This window comes from Chlorocebus sabaeus, chromosome 2 (genome assembly GCF_047675955.1).
Source record: "Chlorocebus sabaeus isolate Y175 chromosome 2, mChlSab1.0.hap1, whole genome shotgun sequence".
In the NCBI taxonomy this organism is placed as follows: domain Eukaryota; kingdom Metazoa; phylum Chordata; class Mammalia; order Primates; family Cercopithecidae; genus Chlorocebus; species Chlorocebus sabaeus.
The window spans coordinates 21,885,462-21,905,827 of record NC_132905.1 but is presented as its reverse complement, the minus strand read 5'-3'; the positions used below and the strand labels follow the sequence as shown (position 1 = coordinate 21,905,827).

Sequence of the window (20,366 nt, the reverse complement as noted above, 5' to 3'; positions counted from 1 at the left end):
ACTCTCTCATGCTCCTGATCCTGCCATGTAAGATGCCTGCTGCCCCTTTGCCTTCTGCCATGATTGGAAGCTTCCTGAGGCCTCCCCAGAAGCAGAAGCTGTTATGCATCCTCTACAGCCTATAGAACCATGAGCCAATGAAACCTCTTTTCTTTAAAATTACCCAGTCTTGGGTATTTATAGCAATGTGGGAATGAACTAATACACCTATGAAGCAGGTTCCATCATTATACCTATTTCTGAGATGTGGGAACAGCCTCTGAGAGACTAAGTAATGGTAGCAAGCAGGAGAGCTGGGACATGGGCCCTGGCAGTCTAGCACAGTTTATTCTCTTTAACCTATCGTACTACTGTGTCATCACTCTAATAAATAGGGGGAGAGACTGTTCAGCAGAGAAACGTGGTTGTCCTTTCTCAAATATCTGAAGAAGCAGACCTGTATTTAGATCTAGCATCTTCCATTGACCAGCCAGATTAAAATCTCTTTGTATTGATGCCTGTCCCTGCAGGGCTTGCCACCCACTCTATCATGCAGTTCTATTTCATGCATCTTTCTTGAAGATTATCTCCTCTCATGCCCTCGCACCCACGTATCCTATTCTAATATCTAAGGGATTGATGAACATGTCATGTGAATCTTGTTACATGAGCCAAATTATACAGACTTTGCTCAAATGATATTTAAACTTGACCTTTTTAACTTAAGTTCCCTCATCCTTTTCACTTTTCTTGTATATCAACCACCACCTCCAAGCCTTTCATATGTTGCATTTAGTTTTATTATTAATCGCTGGGCTTTCTCTATAATACCTTTCTTGATATTAAGAACCAAACAATCCCATATAATTCCATAGGGAGACAAATCTTGTTCATATTTAGGTGATTTTTTTCTGCTTTGCCTCCAATATTCTTTCTTTGATCTCGCTGTGACTAATTTTTTTAAATTGCTGACTACCTCCCCATGCCTCAAAGCAATGCCTCCTTCACCAGATCTGGTTGATAATAGAGCACTTGAGAAGGATTATTCCATCATTCTTCTAAGTGACATCACCTAGGATGTTTCTCAAGTAATAAATAAATTGCCTCAATTCATCATATGACAGTAATTGCTTTTAGTCACAATTTAACTCAGAGTCAATATTAAGTAGCTGGAAAACACCACAGAGATGCAGGGTTTTCAACGATAGCTCTACCCTTGCTGTGGAAGACCATTTAATAAGTATGGTTAAGTGCAAAGAAGATACATATTTCTAATATCCCAGACTCCTCAGTATTACCCAGTCAGTCCTAAGAGGTTAGAATTGACTTCATCACAGCCTATACAACTAAAACTGCTAAATATTGCTGACAGAAGTTGCCCTCGTTTTCAGCCTCGAATGGAGGTTAGCACCCTGTGAGACAGGAATAGCTTTAATTGATTGTTTGAAAGCACTCAGGCCACTGAAATAAATTGTTCCTCAAGTGCTGATTTTGCCTGGTCTCCTAAATCTATGTTTCCAGATAGACCTTGTTTTACACTATAAATGCTCTGTGTAGGTCAAATTCTAGTTTAGTCATGTTACACACTGCAAAAGATGGCTAAATGAGACTCTGATAGAGAACCTCTTCTGGATGCAAGAAAACTCCTGTATTCTATTAAGAAAGTGTCTTTTTTATCCATGGAAATAGAGCAAAACAGACTTATTTAAGAGCAGTCATACCCAACTGATGCCAGATACAATCATTATTGACACACCCCTTCTACGGCATACTCTTTCAAAGGTTTCACCATTGGTGAGTTGGAAATCCATTTATACCGCCCAATGACCTCAACTACTTTCTCTTGTGCCCAGGAGGCCTAACCTATGAGGGCTGCCAAGACCCAGCTGGGGTAGACAGAGGATTCAGTCTGTGGTAAGACTAAGACTTCAAGCTATGACTAGAGATGGGTATAAGGTTGTCTAAGAAACCAAGTATCGGGCATACTTTGTAGACTGGGTTAGGTGTCAGACCACAGTTAAGGTAAATGACCAGGATATGGCTGAGGTAGGGGTCAAAGCTAAAGCAGAGATCAAGAGTCAACTTGTGGCTTGCGTTTAGGAGTGTTATGGCAGTCAGTCTGCATCCATGGTAAGGGTCAAACTGGCCCACAAGTGTGGCTTAGACTTTATTCAGAAATAAAATTTAGCCCATGGCCATGAAAATAACTGGACAAAGCCCAGTGACCTCCACATGGACTATATCCATTACCTTGGTCTCATCAGCATCAGTTCAACCCTTGGCTTCATAGGAATAGTCCTGGACATTGCCTAACTTGAGTGGTGCTAGGATTATAATGATGACAGTGGCTATAGCAAGGTGCTGAGCATGGAAGCTAATTAGACAACACTACTGTCTTGGAGCTCACTATTTAGGGGGAGAGGAAAGTGCAAACTAATAATCAGAGCTGAGTGATGGGCACCAACACAGAGGTATGTACAGGAAAGGGCATGCCCAATTCTGCTTGGGCAAAACTAGACCACAGACTTGATTTCCACGTGTCATCCATGGTGTGGGACACATGGGGCATTCCTGTGACCACTCAGTGATCTTCTCTTTTCCCTCCCCACCTTGACTTCCTGTGGTCCAGACTGCCCTGCTGATGAGGAAGAAGAGGCTGAGTCATCTCAGCACTGACAGTACTGGCTCCTTGCTTGTAGAGTCTGTGCTTTGAGCCTGGAGCTCAGGAGGCTCAAAGCTGCTTAGCTGCTGCAGACAGGAGCACCCATGGCCTGCACTAGGGATTAAGGGTTTAGTCTGAAGAGCAGATGTAAGAAGAACACATACTCTTTAGGATGCCCTGCGGCAAAGTGATAGTCGCTTTAGAGTTCTTCAGGCAGCCGGTATGAGAGAGCTGTGGTCACACTGACCTGACTGTAATTCTTCCTGTGAAGCTCAGAGCAGTCCCAGGGCAGCAATGGGACAAAGAGAGGCTCTTCAGGAGCAGCCAATGTGGAGCAAATCAGGGACAGTCTGCAGGTCATGTAATCCCAGGACACTGAGAACAGGTTACCACAGCCTGGCTTGTGAAACAAAGCCCAGGGCAGGGCATGACCAGCAGCAGATGCTGAGACTATTCAAAGGGAGAAACTACACCAAGAAAGGAAGGGTCAGAACCAGAGTGGAGACCTGTCTGGGCCAAATGTAGAATATGGTCAACAAGGGGATCTCACAGGGGAGATGGGATGAGCCAAAGGGATTCTCTGGATGGCAGCTCTTGGCCAAGGTTTTCTTGAGGTCTGTCCACTTTAAAAGCACAGCCCTTGAAGCTCAACCACTGCCCACTGGCCAGTGCTCAGGATCACTGCATTTCTAAGTGCATTCATTTCCCAGGGCTGTTGTTACAAATGACCACAACCCGAGTGGTTTAACGACAGAAATTTATTCTCTCACAATTCTGGAATCCAACAGTCCCAAATCAAGGTGACAGCATGGCCATGCTCCTTCTGAGACTGTGGTAGAACTCTTCTTTGCTTCTTCCTAGCTTCTGTTAGTGGTTGGCAATGCTTGGTGTTCCTTGGTTTATAGATGCATCAATCCAATCTCTACCCCTGTTGTCAATGACTTTCTCCCTATGAGTCTGTATTTACATGATGTTTTTCTCTTCTTATAATGACACCAGGCATATTGGATTAGGGTCCACCCTTCTGACTTTAATTACATTTGCAAAGATACTGTTTTTAAATAAGGTTCCATTCACAGGTACTGGGGTTATTACTTCAACATATCTTTTTGGGGAACACAATTCAAATTCTAAGACCAGGTGAAGCTGAGTCATGACCCACACAGCCTGGGGATGGGCTACAAGCAGGAGCAGGAGCTTCGCATTTCACTAAATGAAATGCAAACTTTAACAGGGTTCACAGCCAAATGGACAGACAGCATGTGGGAAGAGGAATGGGAGCTCCTGCTTGGTTGTGGACTGAGCAGAACACAAGGCTTCTGAAAGGAAAATATGTCTCGGCTTCCTTTGTCTGAACTGCATAGCAGGGTGCACCAGAGGCCGAGGTTCCCCCAGGCTCATACTCAGAAATGTAATTCAATTCTTTCCAACCAACCCTGGCCAAATGGATCCCCTAACAGGTGACTGTATTACCTGACTTAGAGGGGCCAGAAAGGGGAGGAGAAGCAAAGATCTGCCCATCTGGGGCAGCTCTGCCCAGATTACACCTCTGCAACATGCAGCTTGCAGCTAGCGTCAGAGTGCCTGGAAAGGAGAGAAGGGGCACGGGAGGAAGCAGGCAATCTATAGGAAGGATTAATGGGAGCGTGAGCAGGATCAGACACAGGAGCCAGTAAACACGCAGCATGGAATTTCAGATTAGTGCAACTAATCCAAGCAACGGTAATAAAATGAGCAGCAGCGAGCATGGCATTGATTGTTGAGATTCCAGCCAAATCCACCATGAACATGTTTTCTTTCTTCTAGCCTTTGCCCCTTGGCTTTTGAAAGCAGAAACACTGAATCACTGTGTTCTGTATTAAAAGCTGATCTGTTCACCTCCCCCAAAGGATGGATGGAAAAGCATCTCTGCTCTTAGTGGGAGGTGAGAAGGGTAGAAGTGGCGGCCAGTGTGGTTTTAGTAGATGTCACTTGCCACACCGGCACAGTCAGAATCCTAAGACAGGGTCTTCCCTATGACTGCCCATGATTCCTGCCCCCAGCCCGACCTCTCCTAGGCCAACACCATGCCATCCCAGGCCAGACACTGGGCTCAGCAAGACCTGTCCCAGCAGATTTGGGGGGAGCTCCAGACAAGGACTCTGAAGACTCAGTCTCCAGGAAGTTTCGCAGGTGAGTCTGCATGGAATTCAAATACTGGATTGAAAACTAGTGACTCACAATTAGCCTAACAAAATGGTACAAAGTGAGTAGAGTGAGGTGCTTGAACCCTCACAGGCTGGAGGCAGAAATGGGGAAGGGGTGAGTATACCATGCCTGGCACATGCTCCATCAGTATCAGCCATCTGCTCACTTATTAAATCATTCATGCATGGGGCCAAATGAATGAGCACTACAATGTGTGCTAGGCACAGCAAAAGAGTTGATAAAAACCAAACAGCTCCAACAAAACATGCTTATACCTTGAACGTATGCCATGTTCAATAGAAAACTTTGCTTAGGGCTGGGGGAGGGGGTTGCAGTTCTTTGTGCCAACTGGCCCAGCCAGTTGACTATCTCTGGGTGCAATCTGGAGATAATGGGGACCAGTTAAGGTTTTGCAGAGATCAAACTGTCTGAACTTGATCATAGAGGACGAGTAAGGCAAACCATGGAGGGAGAACATCTCAGCAAAGAGGAGAGTGTGAGAAGTCAAGTACCACTCACATGATCCATTTGAATGGGGTACAGGATGCTGAGGAGGAAATAAAATTGGAGAGATAAAAAAGGGATAGGGACTAAGTGGTAAATGGCCTTTGATTCAGGCTAGTTATCCCAAAGCACAAACAGAGCCCTGGGAGCATTTTTTTTTTTTTTTTTTTTTTTTTTTTTTTTGAGTCTGGGTCTTGCTTTGTCACCCAGGCTGGAGTGCAGTAGCATGAACACGCTCACTTCAGCCTCAACCTCCTGGGCTCAAGCAATCCTCTGACCTCAGCTAGGGCCACTGGCATGTTCTGGGGCCACAGGCATGTGCTGCCATGCCTGCCTATTTTTTTTTTTTTTTTTTGGAGTCTTGCTCTGTCACCCAGGCTGGAGTGCAGTGGTGTGATCTTGGCTCGCTGCATCCTTCACCTCCCGGGTTCAAGTGATTCTCCTGCCTCAGCCTCTTGAGTACATGGGATTACAGATGCATGCCACCACAACTGGCTAATTTTTGTATTTTTAGTAGAGATGGGGTTTCACCATGTTGGTCAGGATGGTCTTGAGCTCCTGACCTCGTGATCTGCCCACCTCGGCCTCCCAAAGTGCTGGGATTATAGGCATGAGCCACGGCGCCTGGCCTTTTTTTTTTTAATTTTACTTTTGTAGAGACATGGTCTCACTATGTTGCCTAGGCCGATCTCAAACTCCTGGGCTCAAACAATTCACTGACCTAAGCCTCCCAAAGTGCTGGGATTATGGGTATGAGCCACCATACCTGGCCTGAATAATACTCTGTTTTAGATGATCACTCTGGCTTCAGTGGGAAGTAAATATTGGAAGGGGATTGATGTAAAGACATGGGGACCCCACTTTGGAATCTGTGACACTAACTTTATGAGTCCCAGACATGAGTTGTAGCAGTGAGGAAGAAGGAGACAGAGATTCAGGAGAAATTTCAGAGGCAGTATCTGTCAGATTTTGTGATAAATTGGATATTGAAGATGAGGAAAAAGAGAAGGCAAGGATGATGCTTGACTTCTGAATCTGAGTTTAATAGCAGTTTGAATGGAAGACTGGAGACTGACTTCTCCTTGCTTTAAAGAGAATATCCCAGGAGAGAAAAAGGTGCAGTGAGAGCCTCAGTCATATATGCTACCTGAGTAGACATTTGTTTTGAAGAAGCACAAACATTAACAATCACCTCCTACAGAACACCCTACAGGGATATGACAACCTCTTCTGCATTAAGTCTTTTGATTCAGTGGGGAGACTGGCAACAGAAAAATGGCAGCTGGAATGATGTACCAATACCTTTGTGTCTGTCAAACTTTGAGCATCTGTTCTAAGACTGCTGATAAGGACAGTATCCTTATGCACTTGATCCAAGGCTCATCTCCTCCCCGATTCTGTAGTGTCAGCCTTACAGCCATATGAGCAGTTGCCTAGAAGAGCTGAGGAGGGTCCTCTGCAATGATCAGCCTGGCTCCTGGATGTCACCTGCCCTCCTGGCTTCCAGCTGTAGTCCTGCCCCTAGTCTTCTGGCACAGCCCTGGCCTTTGTGCACTCTGGAACCAGTCAAAGCACTGGTCAAGGGGAACTAGAGGATACCCAAGTCAAAGGCTCAGGGATGTCCACATCCTTTCACCCATCTCAGCTCAGTCTTGCTCTTACTTTGGGTCACTGCAGGAGCTAGAGTTGCTGTGCTGCTGTGCCCAGCCATCCACCTTATATCCTAAAGCTTTGATGAGCCCTGATTCATGACTTCTATTTGGCACTTTAAGTGCCCCAGGCCTAAGGCCCTGATGGGCTCTTACCTATTTCCTCCATCACTCACATTTCTCAGGAACCACAGTTCTGGCCCAGTCACCAATTACAGTCTGGCCCAGATTCAGTCTGCCTGAATCTTAGCAATGGTCAGTTTGCCTGCTGCTCACTCTCTGGACCTCAATTTGCTCATCTGTAAGATGGGTTTAGGATCATAATAATGACAGCACAAGTCTAAGATAATGAAGTTTCTTATCTCATGATTCTTCCCAATAACTGGTCATTATTAGTATTTCCATTTTGCAGATAAGAAAATGGGGAAACTTTGGGGCTCAAAGCCTCTCAGATGGTAAATTGTGTGGCTTCTGAGACCGTCCTGAACCATCCTGCCATGGGATTTCCCAGTACTGGCTCAGAATAGGTGCTCTCCAATGTCTATGGGCACAGAGCATGGAGAGTATGATTACAGACTGTCTTGAGAGACCTGAGTTTGAATCCTAGTTTCATCATTTCAGAGTTGAGTGATTTTTAATCATCTGACCCTCAGTTTCCTCGTCTGTAAACTGTGACTACTAACAGGCACTCTATTTGGCAGAGCTGCTGGGAAGTTTAAACGAATTAATGATGTGAAACTCAGCACATTCCACAGCATGTAGGAACTATGTAACATATTTGCTGTTATATTTTTCTTTTCATCATCTTATTGGACATTCCCAATGCTGCTGTCCCTCAGAACTGCCCCCTCTCTCCTGGCAGGCTATGCCCCTGCCTCTGCTGCTGGTCTTCCGCCTCTCTCCACCAAGCATTTTCCCCTCATGGTCGCTGTTCAGGTTGGAGCTTCACCTGGTTCTCCTGCCTCTGGTTCCTCTTCTCACACCATCTGTCAACCCCTTCCACTGGGCACATGCTCCCTTGGAGGGTCACCGAGGCCTCAGGGTGTCCAAGCTCACAGGGCCTAGGGCATGACCCTAGGGAGACTGCTGCCTTGCTTCATCATCTTCTCTTGGCCTGAACAGCTTTGTCCCAAAGGCTCAAACTCCTTCTACCTGGGTCCAAGTGGAGCCATCCCTGGGAAAGTTGCTTTAAGGGCAGTTGCGAAGCACTCCCAGAGAGTGTATGATGACCTGAATCCTGTCACTGTGCCAAGGCCCTGATTTAAAGAATTTCCAGGGAAATAATAAGAGAGAGTTTTAACATGAGGTGCACAGGAAATAAAGGAATAATAAGGGAAGTTGTATCCAATACCTGCTCAAACCTGGAGCTGGGTTAGGAGTGCATCCATTTCTTCTGTTGGCCCTCACCATGATTGGGCCTGGCTGTACAGGGACTCAACTTTACTATTTCATAAATGAAGAAGGTGAGGCTCAGAAAGGTGAAAGGCTGAGTAATTGGCTCAAGGTCCTTCAGTTTTTTTTTCTTTCTTTCTGAGATGGAATCTTGCTCTGTCACCCAGGCTAGAGTGCGGTGGCGCGATCTCGGCTCACTGCAAGCTCCGCCTCCCGGGTTCACGCCATTCTCCTGCCTCAGCCTCCCAAGTAGCTGGGAATACAGGCGCCTGCCACCACACCGGCTAATTTTTTGTATTTTTGGTAGAGACGGGGTTTTGCTGTGTTAGCCAGGATGGTCTCGATCTCCTGACCTTGTGATCCGCCCGCCTCGGCCTCCCAAAGTGCTGGGATTACAGGCGTGAGCCACCGCGCCCGGCCAAGTTCCCTCAGTTTTAAGGAATGGAGTTTGGGCTCCAGATGAGGGCTTGTCCCTTAGCCCTTCTCTCTGTAGAAAATTGACAATGGGCACTGGGCATGGCCAAGACAATGAAGTCAGATCTGCCCCTGAGGATGACCTGTAGTACAGCTACTGTGGCCTCTAGACTGAACACTGTCAGTCTCCTCTTGGACTCAGAGGTCCAGGCCACCCCCTTGAGGCCTGGCTGAACTGCAGGAGGGATATGAGAAGAGGCCTTCTTTCTGCACTTGTGGGCCTGGGGAAGACTGAGTCCTCTTAATGTTAATTAACTGGTCACTTCTCTACTGCAGCCTCCAGTCAACTCACTGCAGAAAAATGCCCAATCCTGGCCAAAGAGGATTTTATCTTATTTCTCTCAATGGAAGCATCCCTGACCTCTACCCACTAGGTGACTATAGCCCCTCGCACCAAGTTGTGACAACCAAATAAATCTCCAGATTTTGCCAAACATCCCCTAGCCCCAGAGAGCAACAAGGAATAAAAGTAACTGAATATGAACCTCTTCTCTACACATACATTTCTATTCAGCAACTAGGGACAAAGATGACCCTAGATGTGTTATCTCTAGATCTGCGCTGCCCACAATGGTAGTCACGAAGACACGTACTTAGAGCACTTGAAAAGTGTCTGGTGCAACTGAGGAACTGAATTTTAAAATTTATTTTATTGAAGTGTTCTGTGTGTAAAATATGCACCAAATGTTAAAGACGTAGTACAAAACAAGAATGTAAAATAGCTTTCATCTGTTGTTTTCTTTAATTCTGTTGCATATTATAATAATAATATTTTGGATATACCAGATGATTGTGAACTTAAGATAGGCGGGCTTAAGATTCTTGGACTTTACAATGCTGCTGAGAAAGTGATACCTATTCAGTAGAGACTGTACTTTAAGCACTGGTGCAAACATTCTGCTTTTCACTTTCAGTACAGTATTCCATAAATTACATGAGCTACTCAATACTTTAATATAAAATAGGCTTTGTGTGAGATGATTTCGCCCGACTTTAGGCTAATGTAAGTGTTTTGAACATGGCACATTTAAAGTAGGTTAGGTTAGGCTATGATGTTCCGCAGGTTAATTGTATTAAACGCATTTTCAACTTACAACATTTCCAACTTATGATACATTTATTGGGACATAACTCCATCATAAGTTGAGGAGGATCCGTATTGAGTTAAATACATTATATTATTAAAATTAACTTCACCTGTTTCTTTTTACTTTTCTTAAGTAACTAAGAAATTTAAAATTACATACAATATTCAAATTCTATTTCTATTAAACAGTATGGCTCTGGAGGTTTATAACGGAGGATGATTTTTGTCTCCATGGCACATTTGGGAATGTCTGGAGATGTATTTGGTTGTTACAATAGGGGCTGACATGCTGCTGGCATCTAATGGGGAGAGACAGGGATGCCGCTAAGCATCCTACAGTGCACAGGACAGCACCCCCAACCCTGCCCCCAACAAAGAACTATCCGGCCCCAGACATCAGTGGTGCTGGGGTTACGCAATCTTGCCATAGAGCATGAATTCCTTGAAGGATAAGCCAATAAATCCAGAAGAGCTGAAGAACTAATTGGAGCTAGATGGGCAAAGAAGTTAAAGCTCTTACTGCACTTAGTTCTCATGATTAACTATGACTGTGGTTATTAATATTTCAATTTCTCCAAATAAAGATAATGAAGTCTGGAAAAGAAAAATAACTTATCCAGGATCACCAGACCAGAAGGTGGCATTGCTGAGAGCTGAACTCAGCCTCCCTTTACTCTGAATGCCAGCCTATCCCTGCTACATAATGTGGTCCTGCAGCTCTCTGAGTTGGTGTTGATATGAAAAGAGGCTGCCTGTGCTTAAAGTCTAATATCCCCATCATTCAGACCTAGGCAGTTATTATTTACATCAGCCATTATTGCTACCAGGGGACATTAACAAAAACACCCTTTGAAAGGGATGGCACTCACAGGCACCTCACCCATCAAATGAGGCTGAGAAACATGTGGAAATAAATGGATCACAATGAAATAAACCTGTCAGGGAAGGAACATCCAGACGCCTTAGAAGACAAGAGGTAAGAACAAAAGCACATGATATGGGATTGGCTCTGTTTAAAGAAAATATTATCTGACTGCTCGACTTGAATAGAGCCCAGAGAACAATAGCCCAGCAGAAACAGAGCAACTTGCACACACTCTGGAGAAGTATTGTTTCTCTGTAAATAGGTGGTGTGCACAGTGGCGAGAGTCACTTTTCTCCCGCTGTCGATCTGCACACTCCCACGTGTCCATCTGTAACTCCCACCTCCCTTTGGGAAGGGCCTCTGATAAGGGAGGGCTGGGGACTGATTTCAGTAAAGACCTACTATGTACAGTGACCGCACACAACATTCCTAGCATTTTCTAATGGAATTTTTAATATAACTGCATGAAGCACATATGATAATTAGTTTTGCAAGTGAAATAAGGCTATGCAACTTGCTTAAGGTAATCTAACAGGGAGTGGCTGAGATGAAATTCCTGTAATGTTTGCAGTGACACACTGGAGTACAGGTGTCCATGGCAGTACAAAGGCAGAGACAAAACTCGCCCATAGTGGACACTGTTTAGGCTCAGCCCCAATCTCCTTTACTGGGCTGGTGTGACTACTCTCCAGGTGCTGTGGGTGCTGGCAGCAAATGGCTCACAAATACCTCCCTTCCTAGAGAAGTACCATTAGGCAAAAGGGAACCACTTCCCCAGGATGTAATGCATTCCCATGGCAGCCCACAGCCAGTGGCTGACCAACACCATGGTGCAAATATTGGCCCCCTTGCCTCAAGGTGGGACCAACTCTTTAGTACGTTTCCTGCTCCATACCTCGCCTTTTCCCGGGGCTCAGGCAGATGCAGGCCTCCACATCCTCCCTTAGCTTTGTTCTCTGCCATATCCCATCCTCCTCCCTTTCTTCTGAGAACATTCTGCAATGAATAATTTGCACAAGAATCTCCATCTCAGTCTCAGTGTCCAGGGAACTCAACCTAAGACACTCACTAGCAGTGATGTCTCTGAGTTTGGGAAAGGGGGTGGACAGGAGTGAACTGTGAAGGTACTGGATGCCCAGACTCATGTCATCACTGCCTGCTGCATCTTCTTTTCCACCATGATAAAACGACCATTCAGGCATTAGCAGACCGGAGGCCATTGTCTGGGCAAGGACTTTAAGAGAGGTGACAGTTAAAGGTTTGAAATCTCCAAGAAACTTCCCAGGGATTAAAAAGGCACCCTGCAATAAAGAGGTCTCTAGGTTGGCTTGTCTTTTGAGTCCCACGATGGATGTCGACCTCTCACATGAGTGGCTCTGCGTCCTTTGAAGAATGGCACACATTCATGTGAAATGAGTTCCACCTACGGTGTACTTGAGGAAAGGGGCTGGTATTTACTTCAAACAAATATAGACTCTGGACTAGGCATACCCATAGCAGCTCCTTTGACATTTATTATCTTGTTTAGTCTCAGAGGCCTCTGCATGTGTACGGTCTACAATGTAAATGGTGCCTCATAAGGGGTAGGTGGGATTATTCCTATTTAACAGATAGGAAAAGTCAGGCTGATATGGTATGGGTAAATTGTCAGGACAAATGGTAGACCTGAGATCATAGTGAGAGCTTCTCATTTCCTAGGCACAGAATTGTTACGTCAACTTTTTCCCAAACTTATATCACAGCTCAGCTGTCACTTCCCCTGTGAAGCCCTCCCTTGGCTGCACATGAGTTTGTTTATTTTGAACACCATGTACCTTTCCTTTGTAACACCACTCAAAGTGGCAAATTTATTTGTGTAGGTTTTTGACCAATGGCTGTTTCGTCTCCTGGAAAGGCATTGGAACATATCTTCTTTTGCTCTTCATTGTACATCTCAGTGCCTAGAACAGTGCCTGGCACCCAGGAGGTACTTAGTAAGCATTAGTAGAATGAATGAATAGGTGAGTGGACAGATGAGTGTATGCATAGAGGGATGGATGGATGGGTGGATGAATGAATGAATGTGTGGGTTGATGGGTGAATGGGTGGAGGGGTGAGTGGGTGGGTGGGGTGGAGGGACTGCTGGTTCCTCTCTGGTGCACCTGGCCTGGAGGACCCACTAAGCATGGGCAACTCTCCCCTCCCACCCGCCCAGGGCTCTGGTGATCACCTGTGGTGAGGAGGCAGAGTGGAGTCCCCGGGGTCACCTGGGCGCTGCCCATTGGTGCTGACCACAAGGAAGCCAGTCCCCAGGCAGCATGCAGAAGAGAAGGAGAGAAAGAAACACACATGAAAACGTGCGGCACGGTGAACAAAACAGCAATTCTTGTGGCTCTGAAGAGCTCACACTAAATAGCAAAAGAACATCATGATTTAACAAAACAGGGCCTGAAATAGATTTTTAAAAAATGAAACAAAAGTAAGAGGCATCACTTATCAAGCACCCACGACATGCCAGGTACTTTTCTGGGTGCCTCACATATAATGTTTCTAAGACTTAGAATAACCCAGAAAGGTCAGTATGATTATAAATAAATCTGTCATTTTTCCACCGAAACTACTTATCCGTTAGACTTCCCTTTCTGCATAAATGGTGCCACCATCCACGCAGCTTCTCAGTCTGGACATATGGGAGCCCTCCTTTTTTCTGATGTCCCTCTTATAATCAATCACAATGCTTTATTAATTCTCCCCCAGAAAAGCTCTTGAAGCTGCTTCCTTCTCTTTAATTTCATTCTCACTTTGTTCAAGCCAGCCTTGTGTTTCACATGGATTATTTAAGCAGCCTCCCATCTGGTCTCTCTGCCTCTGGTCTTGTTCCCCTTCAGTCTTAGTCTCCATCCTTCAGTTGAAATACATCAGTGCTGCCTCGTTGTCCGCAAGGTAAACTTCAAACCACTTCACCCAGCTCACAGGCCCTCCATGATGAATCTCCTGCCCACCTCTCTGGTCTTGTGTCTCTCCACTACCACTGCCCACCCTGTCCCAAGCACAATAAACAACTTTCCATTATCAACAGCTCCCCTTCCCCCACCTTCTTGTATGTAAGCCTTCCTTAGGTGAGTCACTTTGCATGGGATATACTCCCTCCTGCTTCTTCACCTGGCTGACAACTGCTCATCCATTAGGTGTCAGTTTAGAACCCGTTACCTCTAGGGAGTCTTTTTTTAGTATGTCAGTGACTCTGGGACGCATGCCCCTTCTTGTCTTCCCATAGCACCCTCATCTTCCCTTCTTATTGCAATAACATCGCTGTATTAGAAGTGGATGCCTTCTCTTAAATCTGTAGTCTCCCTGAAAGCAGACATGGTGTTCCATTTACGAGTGTACTCATGTGGACTTGCATTGTGCCTGACACATAGTAGGTACTCAGTGAATATCTGTTGAATAAATGAATGAATGAATGAAGAAATGTTGAATCATAGAATCTGTAAAACTTGTTCAAGGTCGCAAACTGGTAGAGGTTGTATTCAAACCCTGGTTTGTCTGGCTTTAATGTTCCTGTCCTTTCAAATCCACCCCTCACCTCTCTAAAGAAAATCATACAAAAGGTTGAAAGGTGTTTTAGGCTTGTCCAGAGACTGCAGCTTTCTTCAGTGGTCCGTCAACAAAACTGCAGAAAGTTCTTATGCAAAATTGAGAGAGTAGAGTATTCCAGACCAACTGATAAACAGAAAATACATAATTTCAAAAATAACACAGATGGCAAACTTGATCAACAGCCATGAAATACTATAAAATTTAACCACCAGTAAATAGTTATCATAATACTTCTCCCTTTAAAAAAATGAAAAGTTTTGATATTTTAAAAGCACAATCTAAGTCAGGGGTCAGCAAACTATGACCTGTGGGCCAAATCTGGGCCCCCACTCCCTGTTTTCTGTGCAGCCATGAGCTATAAATGCTTTTTACATTTTCCTAATGGTTGGGAAAAAATGGAAGAGGAGTAATATTTTGTGACACATGGAAATTATATAAAATGCAAATTTCAGTGTCCATAAACAAAGTTTTATTGGAACACAGCTGCACTCATTCTTATACATATTCTTATACGTATGGTTGCTTTGGAGCTACAATGACAAACTTTAGTAGTTGTGACAGAGACCATAAGGCCTGCAAAGCTGAAAATATTTACTATCTGTCCTTTTACAGAAGAGTTTGCTAACTCCTATTCTAAGTAGCTATTTTTTAGTTTTTTTTTTTTTTTAACCCCAGTGCTCTGAAGTAGGCAAGACAAGGACTGTCACCCTCACATGTCAGTAAAAGAAATGGAAGCCTTGAGAGAAGAGATGACTTACATGTTCCCACTTGGCCCCCTTCAGCAGCCTCTTAAGTGCTCTCCCTTTCTGTAGTCTTCTCCCTGCCTTAGTCCTCCTTCTCTGATTCATTTTCTAAACTATAACTAGGGTGTCCTTCCCCAAAAAGGCAGTCTGCTTAAGTACCTCCAGAAGTTCCACTATCTAAGGACAATGCTTTTACATGCACATACACACACGCGCACACACACACACACACAGTGGGGCTACACAGAGTCCTGGGTGGCCCCTGATCACTCCTAACCTCATCTGGTCACACTGGCCTGCTAGCCATCATTCCTTTGCCTTGACCCATTTAAATTCAGTGGCATGCTCTCTTGCCTTCAGTGATTTGAATACCTACTCCCTTGGCTTACTTGACTTACTTTCCAACCTTGTTCAACAAGATAATTGTCACTCTTCTTTCAAACCTTATCGTAGTGATCACACATTCTGAAATAGGATACCCTAAGTTGATTTATGTCTCCCTTCTTGCCCACCAGGGACATCCTGATTTTGCATTGACCACAGCCCTTATTGGACTTATATTTATTGGTTGGCTTTCCCATGAGCTACTATTTGTTGAGTGTTTCTTATGAGCCAGGTATTATATTAAGTACTTTTGACACATTTGCTCATGAAATTCTTACATTAGCCCTGTGAAGTTAGTGATATTATTTATTTATTTATTTATTTATTTATTTATTTATTTATTTATTTATTTTTGAGAAGGGGTTTCACGCTTGGTGCCCAGGCTGGAGCACAATGGCATGATCTCGGCTCACCGCAACCTCCGCCTGCCAGGTTCAAGCGATTCTCCTGCCTCAGCCTCCCGAGTAGCTGAGATTACAGGCATGCGCCACCATGCCAAGCTAATTTTGTATTTTTAGCAGAGACAGGGCTTCTCCTGTTGGTCAGGCTAGTCTCAAACTCCTGTCCTCAGGTGATCCACCTGCCTCGGTCTTCCAAAGTGCTGGGATTACAGGTGTGAGCCACTGCACCTGGCCGTAAGTGGTGTTATTGTCATTGGTTTATAGATGGGGAAACAGAGACACAGAGTAGTTTAGTACCTTTTCCTACCTAGAATCACACACCATCCAAATCTAAAGATGATGTTTTCAACCACTAGGGAATGTGGGATTACATATTAATACTAAGTTGTACTCAATACATGCTTACTGAAAAGTAAATGAATACATGAAAGTCTGATTTGGTATTTTTCACTCAATAGCTGTGTCATTTGGAAAATTACATACATTTCTAAATTTTAGTTTCTCCATTTGTAAAGTGGAGGTAATAATTATCTCATGAAGTCATTTTGAGGATCAAATGGAAAACAGTTAAAGCCTTAGTTGGGTTGGTAGGCCTAGAGGAGGTGCCTCCCCACTCCACCCTCTGGGTCTACAACCCATGCTGTGCAGAGCAGTAATGCTGAGCTCCCTGGGGTAGGAACAGAGGAACAGCTGGATAAGTGCAGGAATGGGGAGAGATTTTTCTAGTTGGTAGGCAGCATATAGTGGGATGGATCATGGATCTCAGCAAAACACAAAAGGAGGTAGAAAGAGAAAAAGGTCCTATTTACGTATATGGTTCTAGAGATGTCTCATGTTTACCAGTGTCTGGTCCATCTCTCTTTGGGCACAGGAAAGAGTTCCAGTCAACTTACAGTTGTGCTGTTATCATATGACTAACTCTCATTAAGGCCATGTAAGTGGAAGTGGCGTGAGTCATTTCCAAGTGACATATTTAAGATCCAAGTTACCACTTCCATGCTTTCTCTTCCCCTGCTGAGGGGTTCTTTGAGACCACATATAATCTAGATGGCATAGCAACAAATATACCTTTGTGGTATTAAGCTCCTGGGAGTTGGGTATTAGCTTGTCATGGCAGCAAAGCCTAGCCTAGCCTGACTAATCCAGTTGGAGAAGAGGTAGAGGTCTCTTGCTTTCTCCTGTATCACCTGGTCCCCTGACCACATCAGGTTTTACTTGAGGATTCATTACCCTTCTCTCTTTACTGTTTCCAGGCCCTGTTCAGTGTGTGTGTGTGTGTGTGTGTGTGTGTGTGTGTGTGTGTGTGTCTGCAAAGAAGGAGCTCAGAATGCTGAATGCCTCAGACTTCCCTTCTGACTCTTGTCCCTTCTAAAGCAATCATTGTTGAGTGCAGAGAGATGCTGCTGTGCTGCAGATGGCCCTGGAGCAGACAACCCTGAAGACAAACTAATTTCTCGGTTTATTAGCTTCAATATGTTGTAGAAGTGAAGAAAGTTGAGGATTTCTTGGGCCACCTCACCTTCTGCTCCAGGACTTAGCTTGAATACTCCTGGAGACAGGCCAAAGACCATCACATACTAAATATTCTATTATCAATTATTACTAGAAAAGAGGCATGGGAAGAGGTTAACAAATAGGTAGGACACAGAGCATCCTGTCAGTGGTCCAGGAATGTCACCTGTCTATGGTATTAATAAGATTCGAAGTGGTACGATGGAATCAGATCTGATTTCCAATGCAGAGGAAAGTTGAGTTCTTTATTTAACCCCTTGAGCCTATTTGGCCCATCGTTAAGTAATAACGATTACCGCTATTTATTTAGTGTGTCCTAAGTGCCAGGTTTTACTTCTATCATCACACTGCAGCCTTGTGTCAGCACACAAAGCCCTGTGACTGGCACACAATAGGTGGTTAATTTTTGCAATCCCCTTTTAATCCCCCTTCAAACATTACATTGAGATCCCATCAATGGGGTTTAAAATCTCCAATGAGCTTTGTTCTCTTTATTTATAACCTCTGTCTCCTGCCTACCCCAAATGTGTTCCTTCCCTGACTCCCAATTGTAAAAGTCCCCATTTTCCCTTTAGAAGATGCAACTGCTTTGCAATAACAGACTTGTGATCAAGTCAGCTCAGGTATCTCAGATCTTGAGTAGATAATTCTTATTTCTAATTGAGAAAGATGGATTGGAACTCCCAAGGTACATGCTTGAATGGCAAGAGTTAGTCCTCACTTGTTTTTCTGAACTCTGTCACACCAGCTGTTGTCTTCCTGAGTGGGGTGTGGAAGTGGGGTATGGAAAGGGTGTGTGTGGTGGGGGAAGTTCGAGCACATCTAGAGAGTAGCTAAGAGGGAAAGCAAAAGGTGAGAGAGATGTGCCAGCTGTTGTAGCAAGAAAAATATTAAAGAAAGGGCTGGGATATTTAAAGGTCATCTGTAGGCTATTTTATGTGTACTTGTGAGATAGTTCTCTTCCTCCATCTTTTTGCAAAACCTTTAGGAAAATCCGTATTTTTCCATTGACATTTTAGGACCTAGAAGACAGTGGGTGAGAGCAAAGGGGGACACAAGTCAAGAAGAACTTGTTACACTCACGTAACTCTGAGGGTCCCAGTCCTGGAAAATGTATCTCATGGGACTCAGCTTGGGAAGAATAGCATTGCCCTGCCCAAACCCTCCAGCCACACAGTCTGAGCTTTCACCTCCAAAAGTTTGACAAGATTTATAAAGACTGAACAACAATCAAGAGTTTTCCAATAGACTATCTCACTGGAGTCTTTCCTCTCACAAGTGATTCCCCATTATGGCCCCTACTCTGGTTGCTCTAGCTAGATTTGGACATGCTGTGCTCCTGGGTCCCTCCCGAAATTGCTGGGCAGGTGATGAAGAAAGGACAGTGTCACAGTCAAGGCTAGAAAAGGGATGACCACAATCCTATACATGTCCATAAAAGAATACTATTGCTGTGCAGGATCTCATCTAGAGACAACAACCTATCAATGGAAAGGTCAAGTACTGAAAAGTGAGGCCAACATCACTCCTGTCCCCTCTCAGTTTCTTCACTTTGGATCTGGCCAGTATCCATTTGACAAATGGCTGATTTGTAGAAATGTACAAGCAGTGACTAGAGTCTGGGCTTTGGCTTTTTCCTTAGAGAACCGAAGAGAGGATCTGTGCTGAGTAGGTCTGGGTCTCCAAGTCCCACATTAGAGACTCAGAAAGTAAAGAAGAAAAAAAGAAGGACACATACATATATATAAAATATATTATATATATAATTATATATTATGTTCTTGAATACTCAGTAGAAAGGACTACTGATCTCAGGCTTAAAAGTGAAGGGACAGATTTGTAGATTTTAACTGACTTGTCCAAGGTCTAACAGCTAAATTTTGGGGGACAGGATTTGAATCCAGGTGTTTCTAGTTTCCAATTATTCCATGCAACCTCTCAAGGAAGCTTTGTGTATAAAACAGAATCTTCCACATAGGCTTGTATCAATGGGAGTGGGCATTGCCTGCTGATAGCAGAGGATTCTCACACCACCTGTGGCTGTGATTCTGTGGATAAACAAGGCATGGACACATCACTGCTCCTCTGGGCCCCAGTCTTAGCATCTGTAAAATGAGAGCATCTCACTGAAAAATGGCTATGTAGTGTCTCTGCTGGTCCCTGCAGGAGTGAGAATTCATTATGGAGAGAGGAGAGGAAAATGCCGGTGAAATGCTTTACCTCAGGCTTAGCTCTTATGAAAAGAAGGCATATTTACAAAAGACCAGCGCCCAAACCTCTTGCCTATCACTGTTGGAACAATGGCGTTAGTCCATAGCTGCTACCAAGCAGAACAAAACTACTGGTGACACTGGCCCCTCATCCCATGCTTCATTATTCTGGAGTTCAGCTTTCAGCACCCACTCCAAGGGGGTTGTTTTAATGGGATCGTTAGAGAGTGTTTACTAGATTAAAACTGTGGCTGTCTTCTGCAAAGCAACTCTGCAAATGGCTTTATGGGTTTCCGGGTTTATTTTGTCTCAATGACTCGGCTCAGTTTGCAAATCAAATCAAAGCTGATTTTTCTAACTGCCACTCGGGCGCACCCAGCGGGAGTCTGCAGAGCCAGCTGTGTTCCCTTGACGGCTGGCGCCAGAGACAAGACAGGAGTGCTGCTGCCTGCTGGCAGCCAGAGTGGTTCCACCCAATGGAAAGAAGCAAGCATGCACCTTCCTGACCCTAACCAAGGCAGGAGGAACAGGTCAGAGGAAGCAAATGTCATTTTCTGGAAGGAGAAATGGTAGACAGAATCCATTTGACTTCAAGAACTGATGGACAGGAAAATAACAGGGAGCCAGTTTGGACTCATAACATAGAAGCCTTCTCAAACTGACGTGTCCAAAGTGTGAAGCAGCTCTATGGTGGGTAGAGAGATCCCTATCACAGCAGGAACAGAAACAGAGACTGGC

At 44.5% G+C, this 20,366-nt stretch overlaps 1 protein-coding gene across 15 annotated transcripts in view; it reads right to left on the bottom strand.

Annotated features, from left to right (window-relative positions):
* The window catches only part of PTPRT (protein tyrosine phosphatase receptor type T), a 1,114,373-nt gene that overhangs the window by 179,392 nt on the left and 914,615 nt on the right, over positions 1-20,366 (bottom strand). For 8 of the 15 annotated variants that reach the window (XM_008017080.3, XM_037983051.2, XM_037983053.2 and 5 more), the window contains exon 14: positions 13,009-13,065. The exons of the other annotated variants lie outside the window; for them this stretch is intronic. In XM_008017080.3, coding sequence (XP_008015271.3) covers positions 13,009-13,065 — 57 coding nt within the window. The remainder of the gene's footprint in view (positions 1-13,008; positions 13,066-20,366) is intronic. 15 annotated transcript variants of the gene reach the window in all.